The sequence below is a fragment of the Wyeomyia smithii genome, chromosome 3, assembly GCF_029784165.1.
Source record: "Wyeomyia smithii strain HCP4-BCI-WySm-NY-G18 chromosome 3, ASM2978416v1, whole genome shotgun sequence".
Lineage (NCBI taxonomy): Eukaryota > Metazoa > Arthropoda > Insecta > Diptera > Culicidae > Wyeomyia > Wyeomyia smithii.
The window spans coordinates 214,687,982-214,702,101 of NC_073696.1; the positions used below are offsets into that span (position 1 = coordinate 214,687,982).

A 14,120-nucleotide genomic window follows, 5' to 3' on the forward strand; every position below is an offset into this window, starting at 1 on the left:
ATTTCTGCTGTATGTACTTTTGGACCCAATGTTGGCCAGATCTAGGTTGAGCTTTGCCAAAGCTTCCAACAAAATCTGGCCTCTCTGGTTCGTGGAGCGACTCCCCCACTCGACAGCCCAAGCGTTGAAGTCGCCTGCCACCACCAACGGTGTTAGGCCCGTTAGCTCTATGGCTCACCGGTCGACCATCTGTGCGAACCTTTCGGTAGACCAACGCGGCGGAGCATTGCAACTGCAGTAGAACACTCCGTTCACCTTGGCAACCGCGTACCCTTCTTCTGAGGTTGAAACAACCTCCTGAACCGGGAACCTGCCCGTCGTCCATATGGCCGCCATGCTGGACCTATCCGCAACCCAGTAACCGTTTCCGGGAGGGATGCGGTAGGGGTCCGATACAATGGCGATGTCCGACAGCGACTCAGTGGCCGCTTAGTATAGCAGCTGCTGAGCTGCGTAGCAGTGGTTCAGGTTTAGATGCCTCACCCTTACGCCCGTGGTTTCGTAGCCGGCTTGCTGGCTGGGCACCTGGGGCCTCCCATAAAGTTTTTGGCGTCCCGTTTTCCGGAGCACACCATACACTTGAGAGGCTCCCCACAGTCCTTCGCTTTATGGCCTGCACCACCGCAACGCCTGCATAGTTGGCTCCTGTCGGGCCCCTTGCAGGTCCAGGACTTATGTCCTCCCCCTGTATGTAGGTATGTGTATGTAAGTATGTGTATGTGTAAGTGTGTGTAGGTTTGTGTATGTGTGTCTATGTGTGTGTGAGGAAGAGAAAGAGAGTTTACCTTCTGATTAGAAGGCTGATTCATTAATGCATCAAATATTCCATGTTAAAAATATTCTTTGGTCAAAACCTTAAAACTTAAGCATTGATTGAACGCTGCTGCTGTTATTTGCGCCTATAAGCGAATATTAACGTGTTGGTTTGCTAAACAAGGAATTGAACTCCGTGTTATCTTCTAGGTTCAGTAGTGGTCATTTTGGTTAATTGGACACTTCTTCACGAGAATTGTGATCATCGTTAATTCGTAAGCTCACCCAGTGATAGAATAAGGATAAGGCTGGTTCAGTTTTAATCTTCTAGGTTGTCCGTATTGCAGAAGCTATCCAGTGTACCCGTATTTTTTGGGGAAACATCCTGTAGGTAGTGATCTTTTGTGTTCAATTTTTGAAACAATTGTCGTTATTCAAGGAACATTTCATCGTCAGTCTATACTCTACGTAGCACAAACACATTCATTACCCTTTTCCAACTAAAGATTTCAACACTTTAAGGGGCAAGATCGAATCTTCGATGAAATCCGGCATGTTTGATACTGTCGAAAAAAAAAATAAAGAAGTCAAGAAAAGCCATCTCCAAATTTTCAAGCTTATTACTTATGCTTTTGGTTTGGTATCCGTTTTCGTCTGAAATATAATAAATCTTGTGATATAAATAATCCTTTCCTACGAATGAATAAGAGCCTTCCTGGACTACGATTTCAGTGCCATTCACGATTTTTGTATAGGTTCTATGGAGAACCGTCGAACTATCCGATAAGATGTGTCTGTAGGAATAGAAAATAGTTTGAATGTTTTCTAGAATAATATTCCAATGTTGAATGGAACTATATTTAAATAAAATAAGGCCGGTAATAAACCTGATAAGATAAACCTGGACTTTTTTTGTATGCCTGTAGGGCATTGGGACTGAAAAAGCTGCTGCGGTCATCATATTGATTATCTTTTGTGGCAAGCCCTGATTGCTGTACACAGATTACGAGGTACCCGTACTCGTTGATAGAGTAGGGTTGGTTGGTAGTAAATCTGTGCCCCAACTTGGTACCGTATAGTCGAACAGACTAACGACCTTTTTGGGATTAGAATTCCATACGAAGAAGTAGTATCTTGCAAATGCAAGGGTTTCACAATGACAAAACGCCTGGACTTATTATTCACCTTAATTATTAACTCAACCAATTCTTATGTGTGCAATTTATGTAGGTTCATGCTTTATACCAAAACAACGTGAATAAATTTTGCTAATATAAGTGTCATTTGTTTATAAACATTTCAGACATGATTGTAGCTAACCATTAAAAAAAATCAACCGGTTTATGGTAATTATCAAATCAAATGACTCAATCTGGTCTGGTCTGGTCGGCATAAATTATTTCGAGCTTGATTGATTCCTTGTATGTACAACTTACGCGTAAATAGTTCCATTTCCTTGCTTCTCGCTGAGAACCGACACAATTTCCACCTGTTGATCATCCTGCCCTATCGTTTCCGAAAGCGCTTGCCAGTTGGTAACCGCGAGGAGATAGCAGCAACAGAACAGCAAATTTCTCATTTGTTTATCAGTTTGAAATTGACCCTGCGAAAACTACTACTGTTAATAGCCAATGCTTTCCGTTAGCTAGATTGATTAGTCGTCTCTTAAGCTACACTCGCAGGTACTAATTGTCGTTTTCGACCGCTTCGTCACAATGCTGAACCAAGACTGATGTCCGAACAGCCTGGATCAGATACTTGCCATCACCATGTTTGGATTAAACAACAAACGTAAAATCTGAAGTTCGGTGGCGTCAATTGGAGGCGTTCAGGGTTTCACTACGATCATCTGCCACTGTGCACGAATGCCGACTGATACGGCGGAGAAACATGTGGTGAAGGTGTTGTTTATTCACATTGGACATAATGCAACATAGTAATTTAATTCCGACTGGAACAGGTTTTGCGGCACGTTGATGTTAATAGACGACAAAAAGTCGAGTTCCAATAAATCGTGCTAGTGATTCATTAAAACCCCAGATAGTAGGGGAAGTGTCATTCATATACTACACATCAGAGTTTGTAGCTCAATTCGTGACTAGTTACGTGCCAATTTACTCGAATTATATGTGAAATAAATAATTTACTCGAATGATTATAACACTAAGCTTTTAACCCTCTAGTATCAATGCCGCCAGTTGACGGGCTTCGTTGGAGTTCTGAAAAGCTTCAATAAATAATTAAAAAGGGTTTATAATGGTTCATAGTGATTTTACCGAAGCCCGTCTAGAAATTAACACGGGCACTAGAGGGTTAACTTACTAAAAAAATAATCAGGATCAGGAAATAAGCAACGATAAAAAACAACTACAAACTCAGTGTATTCCTTCTAGGCATTATAAAACTATATTTTCATTCGAATTCAAATTTTATTCAATTAGTCCAGCTATTTGTCGTCTTTGTAAGGACGTAGATAATACCCTGTACTCCGGGAATGACATTAGTTGCGGGGTTAGTTTGCAAATTTAAATCAAATATTCCTCAACGTTTCTTTGTCAGCTTCTAATAAGTAACTTAAAGACTCTCATCAAAATGCTTCCGATGGCACTCAGTATACCATCGACTGAACGTTGATGAGAACAGGTATTGTCCGGTGGTTACTGGAAAGAACTTAAACGTGCACAGTTTTCGGTTTTATTAAATATCAATTTGTTTCGATTTTGTTTAGTCGAAAATTTCTTCTATCTCATGTGGGGTATAGGCAAACTGTGGCAATTTTTTACTCGTTCAAGATACAATGAGAGTAATAACCAATTTTTAGTAATGATTAATTTATTAATTTATTATAATTATTATTTTCTGTTTCATACTAAAAAAACACTGGTATTCTCTGCGTGTCTTTCTTGTGCGCAAACGGCTGATTAGAGCGTCGGATAGCGTGGTTGGAAAGGCCATTGCATGGTTTAGTCCAACTGAGTGCATATATAACCAGCGTATACTTAAACGTCAAAGTGGCTTTAGCATGGGAAAGACCCAAATTCTCGGAAATATGTTTTTGAATGTTCCTGTTCCATTCCTTTCCCTTGCATTTCAAGAGCTCGATTTAATAGTGAAGATAATGTCATCGAGAAACGATGATTTTGTGTTGTAATAATGCTTCCAACTCGATCATATATCTTTACAGTTTACGTGTCAGCGCTTAAAGGCAAAAGTTCTGTTTGCAAACCATTATCAAATAAATTTCATAACGCTTGCCATGTAATTCAAAAGTTACAGATGGAAATGTTCATTAAGGGGTTATATACCTTTTTGGTTGAGAAAAATGAGGGAAGTTTGAATCAATTTTTAAGTGCATAGCACCATTTTCATTGCATCAAAGGGGTATTTTTCTGAAAGTACACTTTATCAACAACAAAAAAATACGTTTGATTTCGAGATATACCAATTATTACTGGAGTAATGGCCGTTTCCTCGAAACGCTATTTTTTTGCAGAGGCTTGCGGTGATCCTGATAGAGACTCAGCGGCTCAACCGAAATCAAAAAACTCATATTATTTCATTAGTTTAGAAGTGTGCCGTGTCCTTGAACGATCGCTTTTATGAGTATTTTGTTTTCAGTGCAAACGGGAACGTTTTTCCCAAAAAATGCACCTTTTAAGCGCTAAAAATTGCATTAAAATTTTTTTTGCGGCAAAATGTAACTGTATGTTTCAAAAAGCGATCATTCAAGGACCGGCGAATTTAATAACGAAAATTAAAAAAAAAGATGAAGAAAATCGGTTCAGTAGTTTTCCCGCAATCAGGATCACGGCAAAGTCATTTTTCGGAAAACACTATTCCGAGATAATCGCGTGTAAAGTTTCAAGTTTAGCTTATGCGGCCGTGGCGAGGCGCGCTGCAAATCGCTCTAACTTTCTTCCTATTGCTCAGATCTTTATGAAAATTTGTGAAAATGTTCTAAAGATGTTGTATTTGAAGATAATACAATAAAATTATTTTCGGTTTTTTGAAAACTAAAAAGGTATATAACCCCTTAACTGGAGTATGCGTAAGAAGGGAGGAGATGACGAAAGTACACAACAAGGAAAAAAGTTCATAAGAATTAATTACATTTGTCCTGTAAGTAATTTATATTTTACATAATATGAGCATTTATACAAATTCCATTGGCTTTCTGCATCAGTCTTATTCTACATCTGTTTACGTGCTCCGACCAGTGATATCCAAAGCGTAGGATCAAATCGTGCTGCTGAGGAAGGAGGTGCTTTCCGTCCACCAGTTCTTCGTCTACCTGAATAACCAGAATAACCAAAATAACCAAAATGACTTTCGAATACAATCTTCTATATCTACCTGATAAAGTACCAGTGGGTGTCTCGGCTTCTCCGACTAGTGAATGAAGAATGTTAGGATACAATACATTCAGTTAGAAATAATTAATTTTCAAAACAACCTACAAATTACCAACTACATCCGCGTGGTATCCGTTTTCGTCGGCCACATAACTGACATGATATGTTTCGCCATCGGGTGCAATGTAACGGTAGAAGCCCTCGATCACGTGCACTTGCGTACCATCATTCATTTCTTTTTTATATGCATTTTGGCCCACCTGGCGACCGTCGCTCAGTGTATATCTTTAATAGTAAATTATGTGAATAAATTATAACCTGATAAAAATCATACTTACTTCCAGGCAAATTCATCCGTTTTGTAATTGTTGTACTGTTGAACAACCGTCAGCTGAGCATCCGAAGTTTCCACCGGAGCAATTTTGGTAGTAACTCCTAGTAGAGTTAATGTCAGTACACTCAGCCAGAAAACTAGTATTTTAAATATTTGAAATCACTGAGAACGACTGCGACTAACTAGCATCAGCTCCTACAATTACTAAACTGAGAAGCCTAGCTTAGCCGATCATGCTGAGAACTACTATAATATTATCTACTAGAATTCGATTAATAAACAAGGTAGACAAATTATGCAACAACCGGTTATCTCTCTTGTAATGGCGAAGATGCTGCTGAATCTAATAAGTAATGCTGAACTTTGACCTGTTTTTATTAAATATTTTCTCGAAATGTGACTTTGGTCGCTCCTAAAGACTATGTCCCTCTTGCATTTTTATATTTTGTTTCTACGATTTACACTGAATACGTCATCTTCTTCTTCTTGTTTCGTACAGTAGCAAATATCAGAATTTAATATGATTATTCGGGTGCCGCAAAATACGCTGCGCCGCTGGGGACAACAAAATTCTGTACGTGTCGGTAGAGGCAGATAGCAGGGTATATAAATTTAGTACATTGTACAGATAAAATGCGTTGTTGGTTTCTGAACTCTACACTCTGTTTTTCTTAGATTTATTAAAATAACTAAATATAGGGTATTTAACCCTTTCCCGCTCATGATGACTCTCAAGCACCAAGAATTATAATCATCATATCTTGACATAAAATAGTTTGTTGTGCTTACGATTGTTCCATAAACTTCTATATGCTGCCTCAGAGCATCACTGGGCATTTTCTTCAGAATACTATAGTTGACAGTAATTTTAGTTAGTCTACAAAGCGTTCAGTTTGAATTTTCTCGTGAAGCTATTAGTTTTAATGATAAACCTTGTGCGCGGGAGAGGGTTAAAAGACAATAGAAAACCAAAATGCTCAGTACAGATCTTTGAATAGGTAGTTAAACGAGCTGTACTGATTATTATATTTTGCTTGCCAAATGAATTTTGTTTAATATGACAATCCTAGTTGCATCCCGCGGTGGCGGTATACAGGGTGACAAAAAATTCCGGTCACACAGGAAAATCTCAATATTTCAAAGAATAAGAAGAAAATCTGAATCTGGCTTTCAAAGCCTTATTCAGTATCTCATAAAGATACTTCACAGACGATATCTCAGAATTACACCACCTTTCTCTGATCGAACCAGCTTCAGACGTCTCGGAAAGTCGTCGCAAGCGGCGCGCACGTGCTCCATCGGCATCTCGTCCCAGATTTTCGTAATAACTCGCTTGAATTGCTCCAAATTTGTTATTTTATAGTCGTTCAGCTTCGACATCATGTATCCCCACACGAAATGATCCAGTGGATTCAGATCCGGAGACGACGGAGGCCATTCATTCTTCGAAATGAAATCGGTCAAGTTTTCCTCACACCACGCCTGAACAACCTTTGCGGTGTGGGATGGAGCGCCATCTTGCTGGAAGCAGTAGTAATCGTCTTCAAACAATAATTCAGCTTGAGGCAGAACATTTTTATTCAAAACTGTGTCCAGGTAGTACGCTGCGTTGATTTTGACCCTTTTATCGATAGAAATAAGAGGCAGGTTACCTCTCTTGCAAATGGCTCCCCAAACCCTCACTGACGTCTTATTTTGGAACCGGGAAACGTTCAGCTTGTCCGCAGGAGCTTGCTGGAGGCTGACACTCCGCGATTGACTGTTTGCTCCAAAACGAACAGCTTCTCGTCCGAAAAAATAATCTCGTCATCTGCGCGCCAACCGAGCAACTCCCGCGACCGTTGGTACCTCTTGTCCTTTGTAGCTTTGGTAACCCCATGAACCACCGGTTTTTTGTACGGTGTAAGTTTTAAATCCTTGCGCAGAAGCAGGCGGATTGATTCTCGGTTCATTTTAAGGTTCCTGGCTAGCTTCCGTGCAGATTGGGCGGGATTCCGGCGAATCCGCTCTCGTATAATCATTTTCAGCCTTGGAGTTTTCACAGACCTTGGTAGTCCAGATCGTGCCTTGTCCTCGGCGCATCCGGTCTCTAGGTACCGATTTATGGTCCGGTACACGAATTTCCGGTTGATTCCGAGCGGTTTTAGGCGTTTGAATATGTGTCCGGGTTTGTACTCTTTCACATATTCAGCGATAACAGCTGCTCTTAACTCTGCCATGGCTCACAACTCAATGTAAACAAACTGCACGGAAACGAAACTCTGCCACTTTGGGCAGCAAAGTTAACCCTTTCATTTGACATATAGATGGCACTAGAGAGATGCAACGTGTAGGCTACAGGCGACCCCAAAAAAGTGTGACCGGACTTTTTTGTCACCGTGTAGAGGAAAACCAAATTCATTTTCTCTTGATATTAGAGTTCCGACAGTTGTACTTGCATTTTTCACCTTACTTGTAATTGAATAACCTTAATAGATATAGAAGGAAGTTTTATTTCTACTAAATTTATTGTTTCATAGAAGGTTGCCTTTTCGCGTATTAAAGAAAATTGACTGTATTAGAATAAAAGGTATTCATCAATGTTAGCGAAAAAGAATAATTTTTCTTCTAAAAGAGAGTGCTGCAAATAAATAATTAAAATACAGACCCCATTCGATTTTGGCAACACGCCAGAATTTTTTCTATTGCCAAAATAGAACCATGCCAATAATGAACGGGTCTATTTTCATGACTTTTTTTACTTTTTAAGTGGCCAAAGACGACCTTAACAGTAAAAATGGCCACCAATGAACTAGTTGTAGTTCCAAGTCGTTTGAGGTGTTGCTTGATGAATTTAGGCTGACGACCTAGATACTTGATATTACCACCCGAGTAATTAGAAACATAGTACTGCTTTGCCTATATTGCCTATACACTATATGCCGAAACATATTCCAGTCATATCTCCGGAACCGTTTTGCCTATTCCGGTTATCCGCTTCGGCAACAAAAAGAACCAAAATATCTTTCTTTTGGAGGATGTTGAGCTTAAATTGGTTAAAATAAAACAAGAAACTACAAAATGTGTTTAAACGTAACCGCTCATTTTTGGCACATGTGTGCTAAAATCAAACCGTGTCAAAAGCAAAACGATCTCAAATCAAACAGAGCTACAAAAGTAAATATAAAACTATTGTAGTCTCACGTCAACTATGCGGTCGTGTCTTGGATACCACCCTCCTACTATTTTTGCAATTTTCGAAAAACCGAAAGCGATAAAAATACAGTGTAAACAATACACTCCAAACTACTTCAACCCAAATATTCAAGAGGAAATATCCAATCGGTAAATTTCTACAGTGTTTAATTGTGATGCAATTCAATTTGTATTTAGCGGTTTTTGAGGCCCGGGAAGGTTTTATGCTGGTTTGAAACTCCTCCCTTCTCTGAAAAGGAGGGCTTTCAAAAAACAAAACACGAATTTCTGCATAACTCGAGAACTAATGAAGCAAAAGGAACGAAATGTGGAGGTTATTAGATGCAAGAGATATTTATGAGGTAGTTCGAGATCCCTCCCTCCTCTGGAAAGGGATCCTCGATAACTCGAGGACTAATTTTACAATAGACTGTTTTAAGGCAGCGGTTCTCAACCTTTTTTGTCCGCGTATCCCTTGGTAATGTTTTCCAAATCAGTAGTACCCCCTACCTTGGTTTGTTCTCGAGCAAAATTGGTGTTAGATCATGTTGTGGTAGCCTAGTTCTGGTTTTAATATAAGCTATGGTTTGTTTAGTTTTAAAAGCAAGATTAGAGAACAAATGAAGTACCTAAAGAGAAAATGCTTTGGTCGCCATCACTGTTTTTTTTTTCGCGTATCCCCTGGGGTATGCGGACCTCAGATAAGGAACCGCTGTTTTAGGGATCAAGATATGTCCTTATGGTGATTTAAAACCTCAACCCCTCTTTTAGAGGAGTTTGTTTCAATTTTATGGGATTCCTTCCTTTCCATACAAATTAAATACGTATTTTTACATAAATCTAAAATTAATCAAATAAATTCGATTGCATTCAAAGGGCAAACATGCGTTACGGGCGTCTGATTTTTATTTTCAGTTTCAAGATATAAAACAAACAACGCAATCTATTTTCCTACCTAGTTGCTCTCCTCATTTAATTTCTTTCTTATTTTTATTGACTATAATGCAAGTGAAGTTAAAAAAAAATATGCTGAAATGTGCTATAACTTTGAAAGGAAAAGTCTTGGAGATGTGTGGTCTTCAACAAAAACGTGTGTTTTGTACGCCCAAATGCTTCTTTAGAATAACGTTTTCTTGTAGAATGTAGCTAACAAAAGTTAAGTGCAGATAATTAACTTTTAAGTAACTTTTACAGAAAATACTCTGTAGCTCTGTACCCAATGTAGATAGGAATTTTCTTTTGTTCAGCAAAGATTCAAATTTTTGCACGACCTAAAACTTTGCCGAATTGACCATTCCTCTATCTCTTAACACAAAAAAGTTAGTATTTTGGATATATGAAAACCTACTGTAACATATGCTCGCCGTACTCTAATATGGGTGGATTGGGACAGATGGAACCTAAAGGAGTTCATAGTACTTCAGGTTAACTTCAAGGAAAAGTATTGACATCATGACTCCACTTGCCCCTTTTTAATCAATACGTTCTTGAAGTTATCGAAAAAGTAAGCTAAAATATCATGTAACTTTGTAAGAAAAAGTCCTGGGGATATATGACCATCGGCAAAAATGTGTGTTGTGTGTGCCTTAACAATTTCTCCGAACGATACTTTCGTGTAAAATGCAACTAACAAAAGTTAAGTACAAAAAACTAAAACTTTTAAGTAAGTTCCATGTAACATACTTTATAACTTTGTATCGAAAGAAGATAGGATTTTTATTTGTCCAACAAAGTTTCATATTTTTGAATCTTCAACAAGTTTGCTGAACAAACTATTCTTCTATCTCTTAGCACAAAAAATTATATTGTATTCACACAGTAAAATGTGAATATCATTCTTGTTTTTTAGTCAAATCGGAGGGTTTTATAAAAAAAACTTTCAAAACTGCTCAGCAATTCGTTCTTTGATACCAACTCTCTATCTGCGTAGGTTTATGAGAAAAAAAAAACTTTATGGTTCTTACGTATATACGGATCGATTATCATTAGGCACGGCTTGCATGTTATCTGGCCCGGTTAACGGTCTCTACATTGCCTCCCGTCCTACCTGAGCATTAATGTCCCCAATAACGACTTCAACGTCCCACCCCGGGAAGCGTAGAATACGCAACTGGAGCAGGACTACGGTAGTTGCCTTACTCTTACACAGAAGACCTTACCACAGACAGACGTCCAAGCAAGAACAACATTGATCGAAATTTCCGTGTAAATTTTCAAAGTAAATTGCGTTATAAATCACTTGTACACTAGCGCTGCCTGGTGACCTTATCGCTACAATACGTTTTTTTACACTGGTGTACGAGGCTGGCGGTACTGGTAGCGCTACCTGGTTACGGATTGCTACTACAAAAAACTATACACAAGTTTGGAACTCAGCTTGGACGTCTGTCTGCGACCTTACTTTTACTCTAATTCAAACTTGTTCTTCGATCATCTGCAAATATTTTATTGCAAAAAATACCATATTTTGATTTCGTGAGCGTCAACTATTAACACAATCCTAGTTACCAACTGGCAAGTGGAAGTTGCAATTGAAACATTAAGTTCCTTTTTTGCCTCTTGGTCTGATATCGTTTCTTACAGCGTTCTTGGCTGAAACTTTGCGTAGATGCGTTCTGCACATTTTCCGAATTAAACCTATGTTCCGCAAGGTAGTAGCTTAGAATCACTGCTCTTTGTCTTACACGAAACTGACGCATCGTTATTCTGCTAGTTTTTTTTTTCGCGGACGATGTTTACACGACTGGTCGACATCAACTTACTCTTCTCTGGTGCCGTCTGTTCTTGAAATTTATTCCGTAGTGAGCAATTCTCCCTGAAATCGCCCCACGAGATCTTTCAAAAAGGATATTTTTATGCCTAAATGATCAAAAGTAGTGAAAAAAAGAGAAAACCACTTTGGTTAGTTTATATTGATTAACCAATCTCTCTGGCGCCAAGGGATCAAACGGTTTTAAAAAAAGTTGTATTTTGAGCGTTTCTTGATCGTTTTATTGATCTGAAGAAAGCAAATCCTTGGTGCTTTAGTCCGATTCGGAACTCGAACTTCTGTTTATTGCACAAACTTCGCAGCCAACTATTAAGTGTACAGAACAGTTGCGGGGCTAGCGCTACGATCCTACTGACACTAACAGTCTCTCCCGAGCCGAGAGTCGAACCTACGACAACTGGGCTTGTTAGGCCAGTATCGTACCTCGAGATCAGCTGGGAGATTAATTATTGATTTTTGTTGATCTATTTCTCTTAAATTTGCCATTAAACCCTCTATAACCAACACGTCGTTTTAAAGAGAAATGATGTTTTTGAGAAAGTTCGCAACTACCGATTGCTTCTATGACTAAAATTGCTTTCAAGTTGCTGTCATGAACGCTACAACAAGAAACTTAACTTCATTACGTCTGTAGTCTGTGTCTTCTGCATTAAGTAAAACTATATATACAAACCATTTTAGAACAAGCAATAAATTTTCTTCAGAGTTCTCACTTTATTCTGAATTGTTTAATTCATTACACAAGACGAGTTACCACAATCTTCACTTCATCATCATCATTCATCATCTGGATTGAACCCAATCAGTGACTTCAAAAGCTTAGGACCAAGTAGACGCTTAACTGCAGTTTCACCATCTGAAACCAATACAATTAGTTAGAAACAATGAATTTCGAACATAATCGACAATATATGCTGACAAATTACCGTATGCGTGTGGCACTAGGCGAAGAAATTCTGACTCACCGACTGAAATCGATATGTAACATTCAGTTAGAAAGGAAAAAAGTTTTAATACAATCTACGATATTTGCTGACACATTACCAGCTACATCCGCGTGGTATCCATTTTCATCGGCTAAATATCTGACAGAGTATATTCTGCCATCAGGTGCCATGTAACTGTAGAAGCCCTCGATTACGAGCACTTCCGTGCCATCATCCAATTCCTTCTTATATGCACTTTGACTCACTTCGCGACCGTCGCTCAGTTCATACCTTTAATAGTTCATATTTATTAATATATTGATTCTAGTAAAAAAATATATTTACTCCCAGTCAAATCCATCCGTTTTGTAAATGTTCGACTGTTGAACTATCGTCAGCTGAGCATCCGAAGTTTCCACTGGAGCACTTTCAGTAGTAACTTTTAGTAGAGTTATGGTCAGTACACTCACCAAGAAAACTATCATTTTAAAAAAATGGAATCACTGACAACTGCGACTGAATAACATCAATTTCTACAATGACTAAATCTAGTTCGACCGATCATGCCGAGGGCTACCACTTGATTCTCTACTAAAATTCGATTCCACTTTTCAAGGTATTTGATAAAAAGAATTAACAACCGGTTATCTCCTTCGCGGTGGCGAAGATGCTGCTGAAACTGTTGACGGAACAGTGTTGATGTTAACTTTGAAAACTGTATTCATTATGTTCGCGATAGATGGTTGAAATGCGGCTTTGGCGGGAGCGGCCTTTCTATCACACCCTAGAGGCTATTCACCTCTTGCTATATTTATCCTTTTTTTCCTATGATTCTCACTAAATTCGTAACGCTCGCGATCGTTTTAGCATATTTCACCTAGCAATAACACTTACCTAACCTACAGTGGGATAATTCACTTTATGCATGCATCCGCTGGCCATGCTTCTAACTGTGCACACTTTTTTGGGGTAGAATAAAATAATTACATACAAACCCTTCCCTGCTGTAGCGTTTCCGCGCTCCGTATGGTACGCAAATCAATATCCGATCAATATATTACGCACATCTGCTGCTATCTGATCTTTTTGGGTGGCGAAAGAGCTAAACTAAAAATAGAAGCTTGACTGGGACGATTTTAATTCCAATACGTTGACGAATCGCGAAAGCAATCTAATTTGCTTAAATATGTCATGGCTTTAGAGCTATCAGGTTAAAGGAATTTGTCCTCATGTTTTGAGTGACAATGTTTGCTACTGTATTGTTACCTTACAAGATTACTTCGAGAATCTCCGGTTAGTGGCAAAAAAAGAATCAAAATTCAATAAAAATAAAAAACGAAATTTGATGTTTTTTTTACATTTGAATCTCAATGAAGGATTTCATATCACTTCACTCCACCGTTGTTAGTGTTTTGTGGGTACTATAATATAAGTGATTTAAGCAACTTCGCTTACTCGAAGTCGTAGGAATAACTAGATGCCTTTTCGAAAAGGACCGAATCTTTTTTTTTCGGTAATATTGGAACAACAAATTTTTGAAGACAAAGCATGTAATTAATATGGTACATGTTAAAGTACTAATATTGTATTATCATAGATTTCACAGACGACTTTTAGGACATTATTCAAATATATTTGACCTCTTTTTTTTTGTAAATTGTTTGAAAATATATATTTTTTCTGTTCCCCTTTGCCAACTCCCTAGGCGAGTTTGCGTGTAATTCTTCTGAATTGAAAACAAATATAACTCGCGGATCAACATGAAATCCCAAGCGCTCCACCGGAACCGAAACACTTGTCAATCGCTATCA

General features: G+C 38.5%; 1 protein-coding gene across 2 annotated transcripts; it reads right to left on the reverse strand.

The window, feature by feature from the left end:
- Positions 1-12,015: 12,015 nt before the first annotated feature.
- Positions 12,016-12,973, reverse strand: LOC129731860 (larval cuticle protein 9-like). 2 transcript variants are annotated; one of them, XM_055692210.1, is made up of 4 exons: positions 12,655-12,973; positions 12,428-12,600; positions 12,310-12,351; positions 12,016-12,239 (listed from the first exon to the last, which is right to left on the reverse strand). In XM_055692210.1, exons 1-4 carry the CDS (start codon positions 12,792-12,794, stop codon positions 12,160-12,162), a joined length of 435 nt encoding a protein of 144 aa, XP_055548185.1. In that variant the 5' UTR covers positions 12,795-12,973; the 3' UTR covers positions 12,016-12,159. The 2 variants fall into 2 exon arrangements, with proteins under 2 accessions (XP_055548185.1, XP_055548186.1); XM_055692211.1 differs by having other exon boundaries at positions 12,148-12,239; positions 12,303-12,351.
- Positions 12,974-14,120: the final 1,147 nt, after the last annotated feature.

What these genes read in the sequence shown, in the direction of transcription:
- LOC129731860 (XM_055692210.1), bottom strand. Translation starts at nt 12,794, where the DNA reads ATGATAGTTTTCTTGGTGAGTGTACTGACCATAACTCTACTAAAAGTT. An exon ending in ATACCACGCGGATGTAGCTG is followed by an intron (nt 12,352 to 12,427) that starts GTAATGTGTCAG and finishes TATCGATTTCAG; the next exon opens with TCGGTGAGTCAGAATTTCTT. An exon ending in CCTAGTGCCACACGCATACG is followed by an intron (nt 12,240 to 12,309) that starts GTAATTTGTCAG and finishes TATTGGTTTCAG; the next exon opens with ATGGTGAAACTGCAGTTAAG.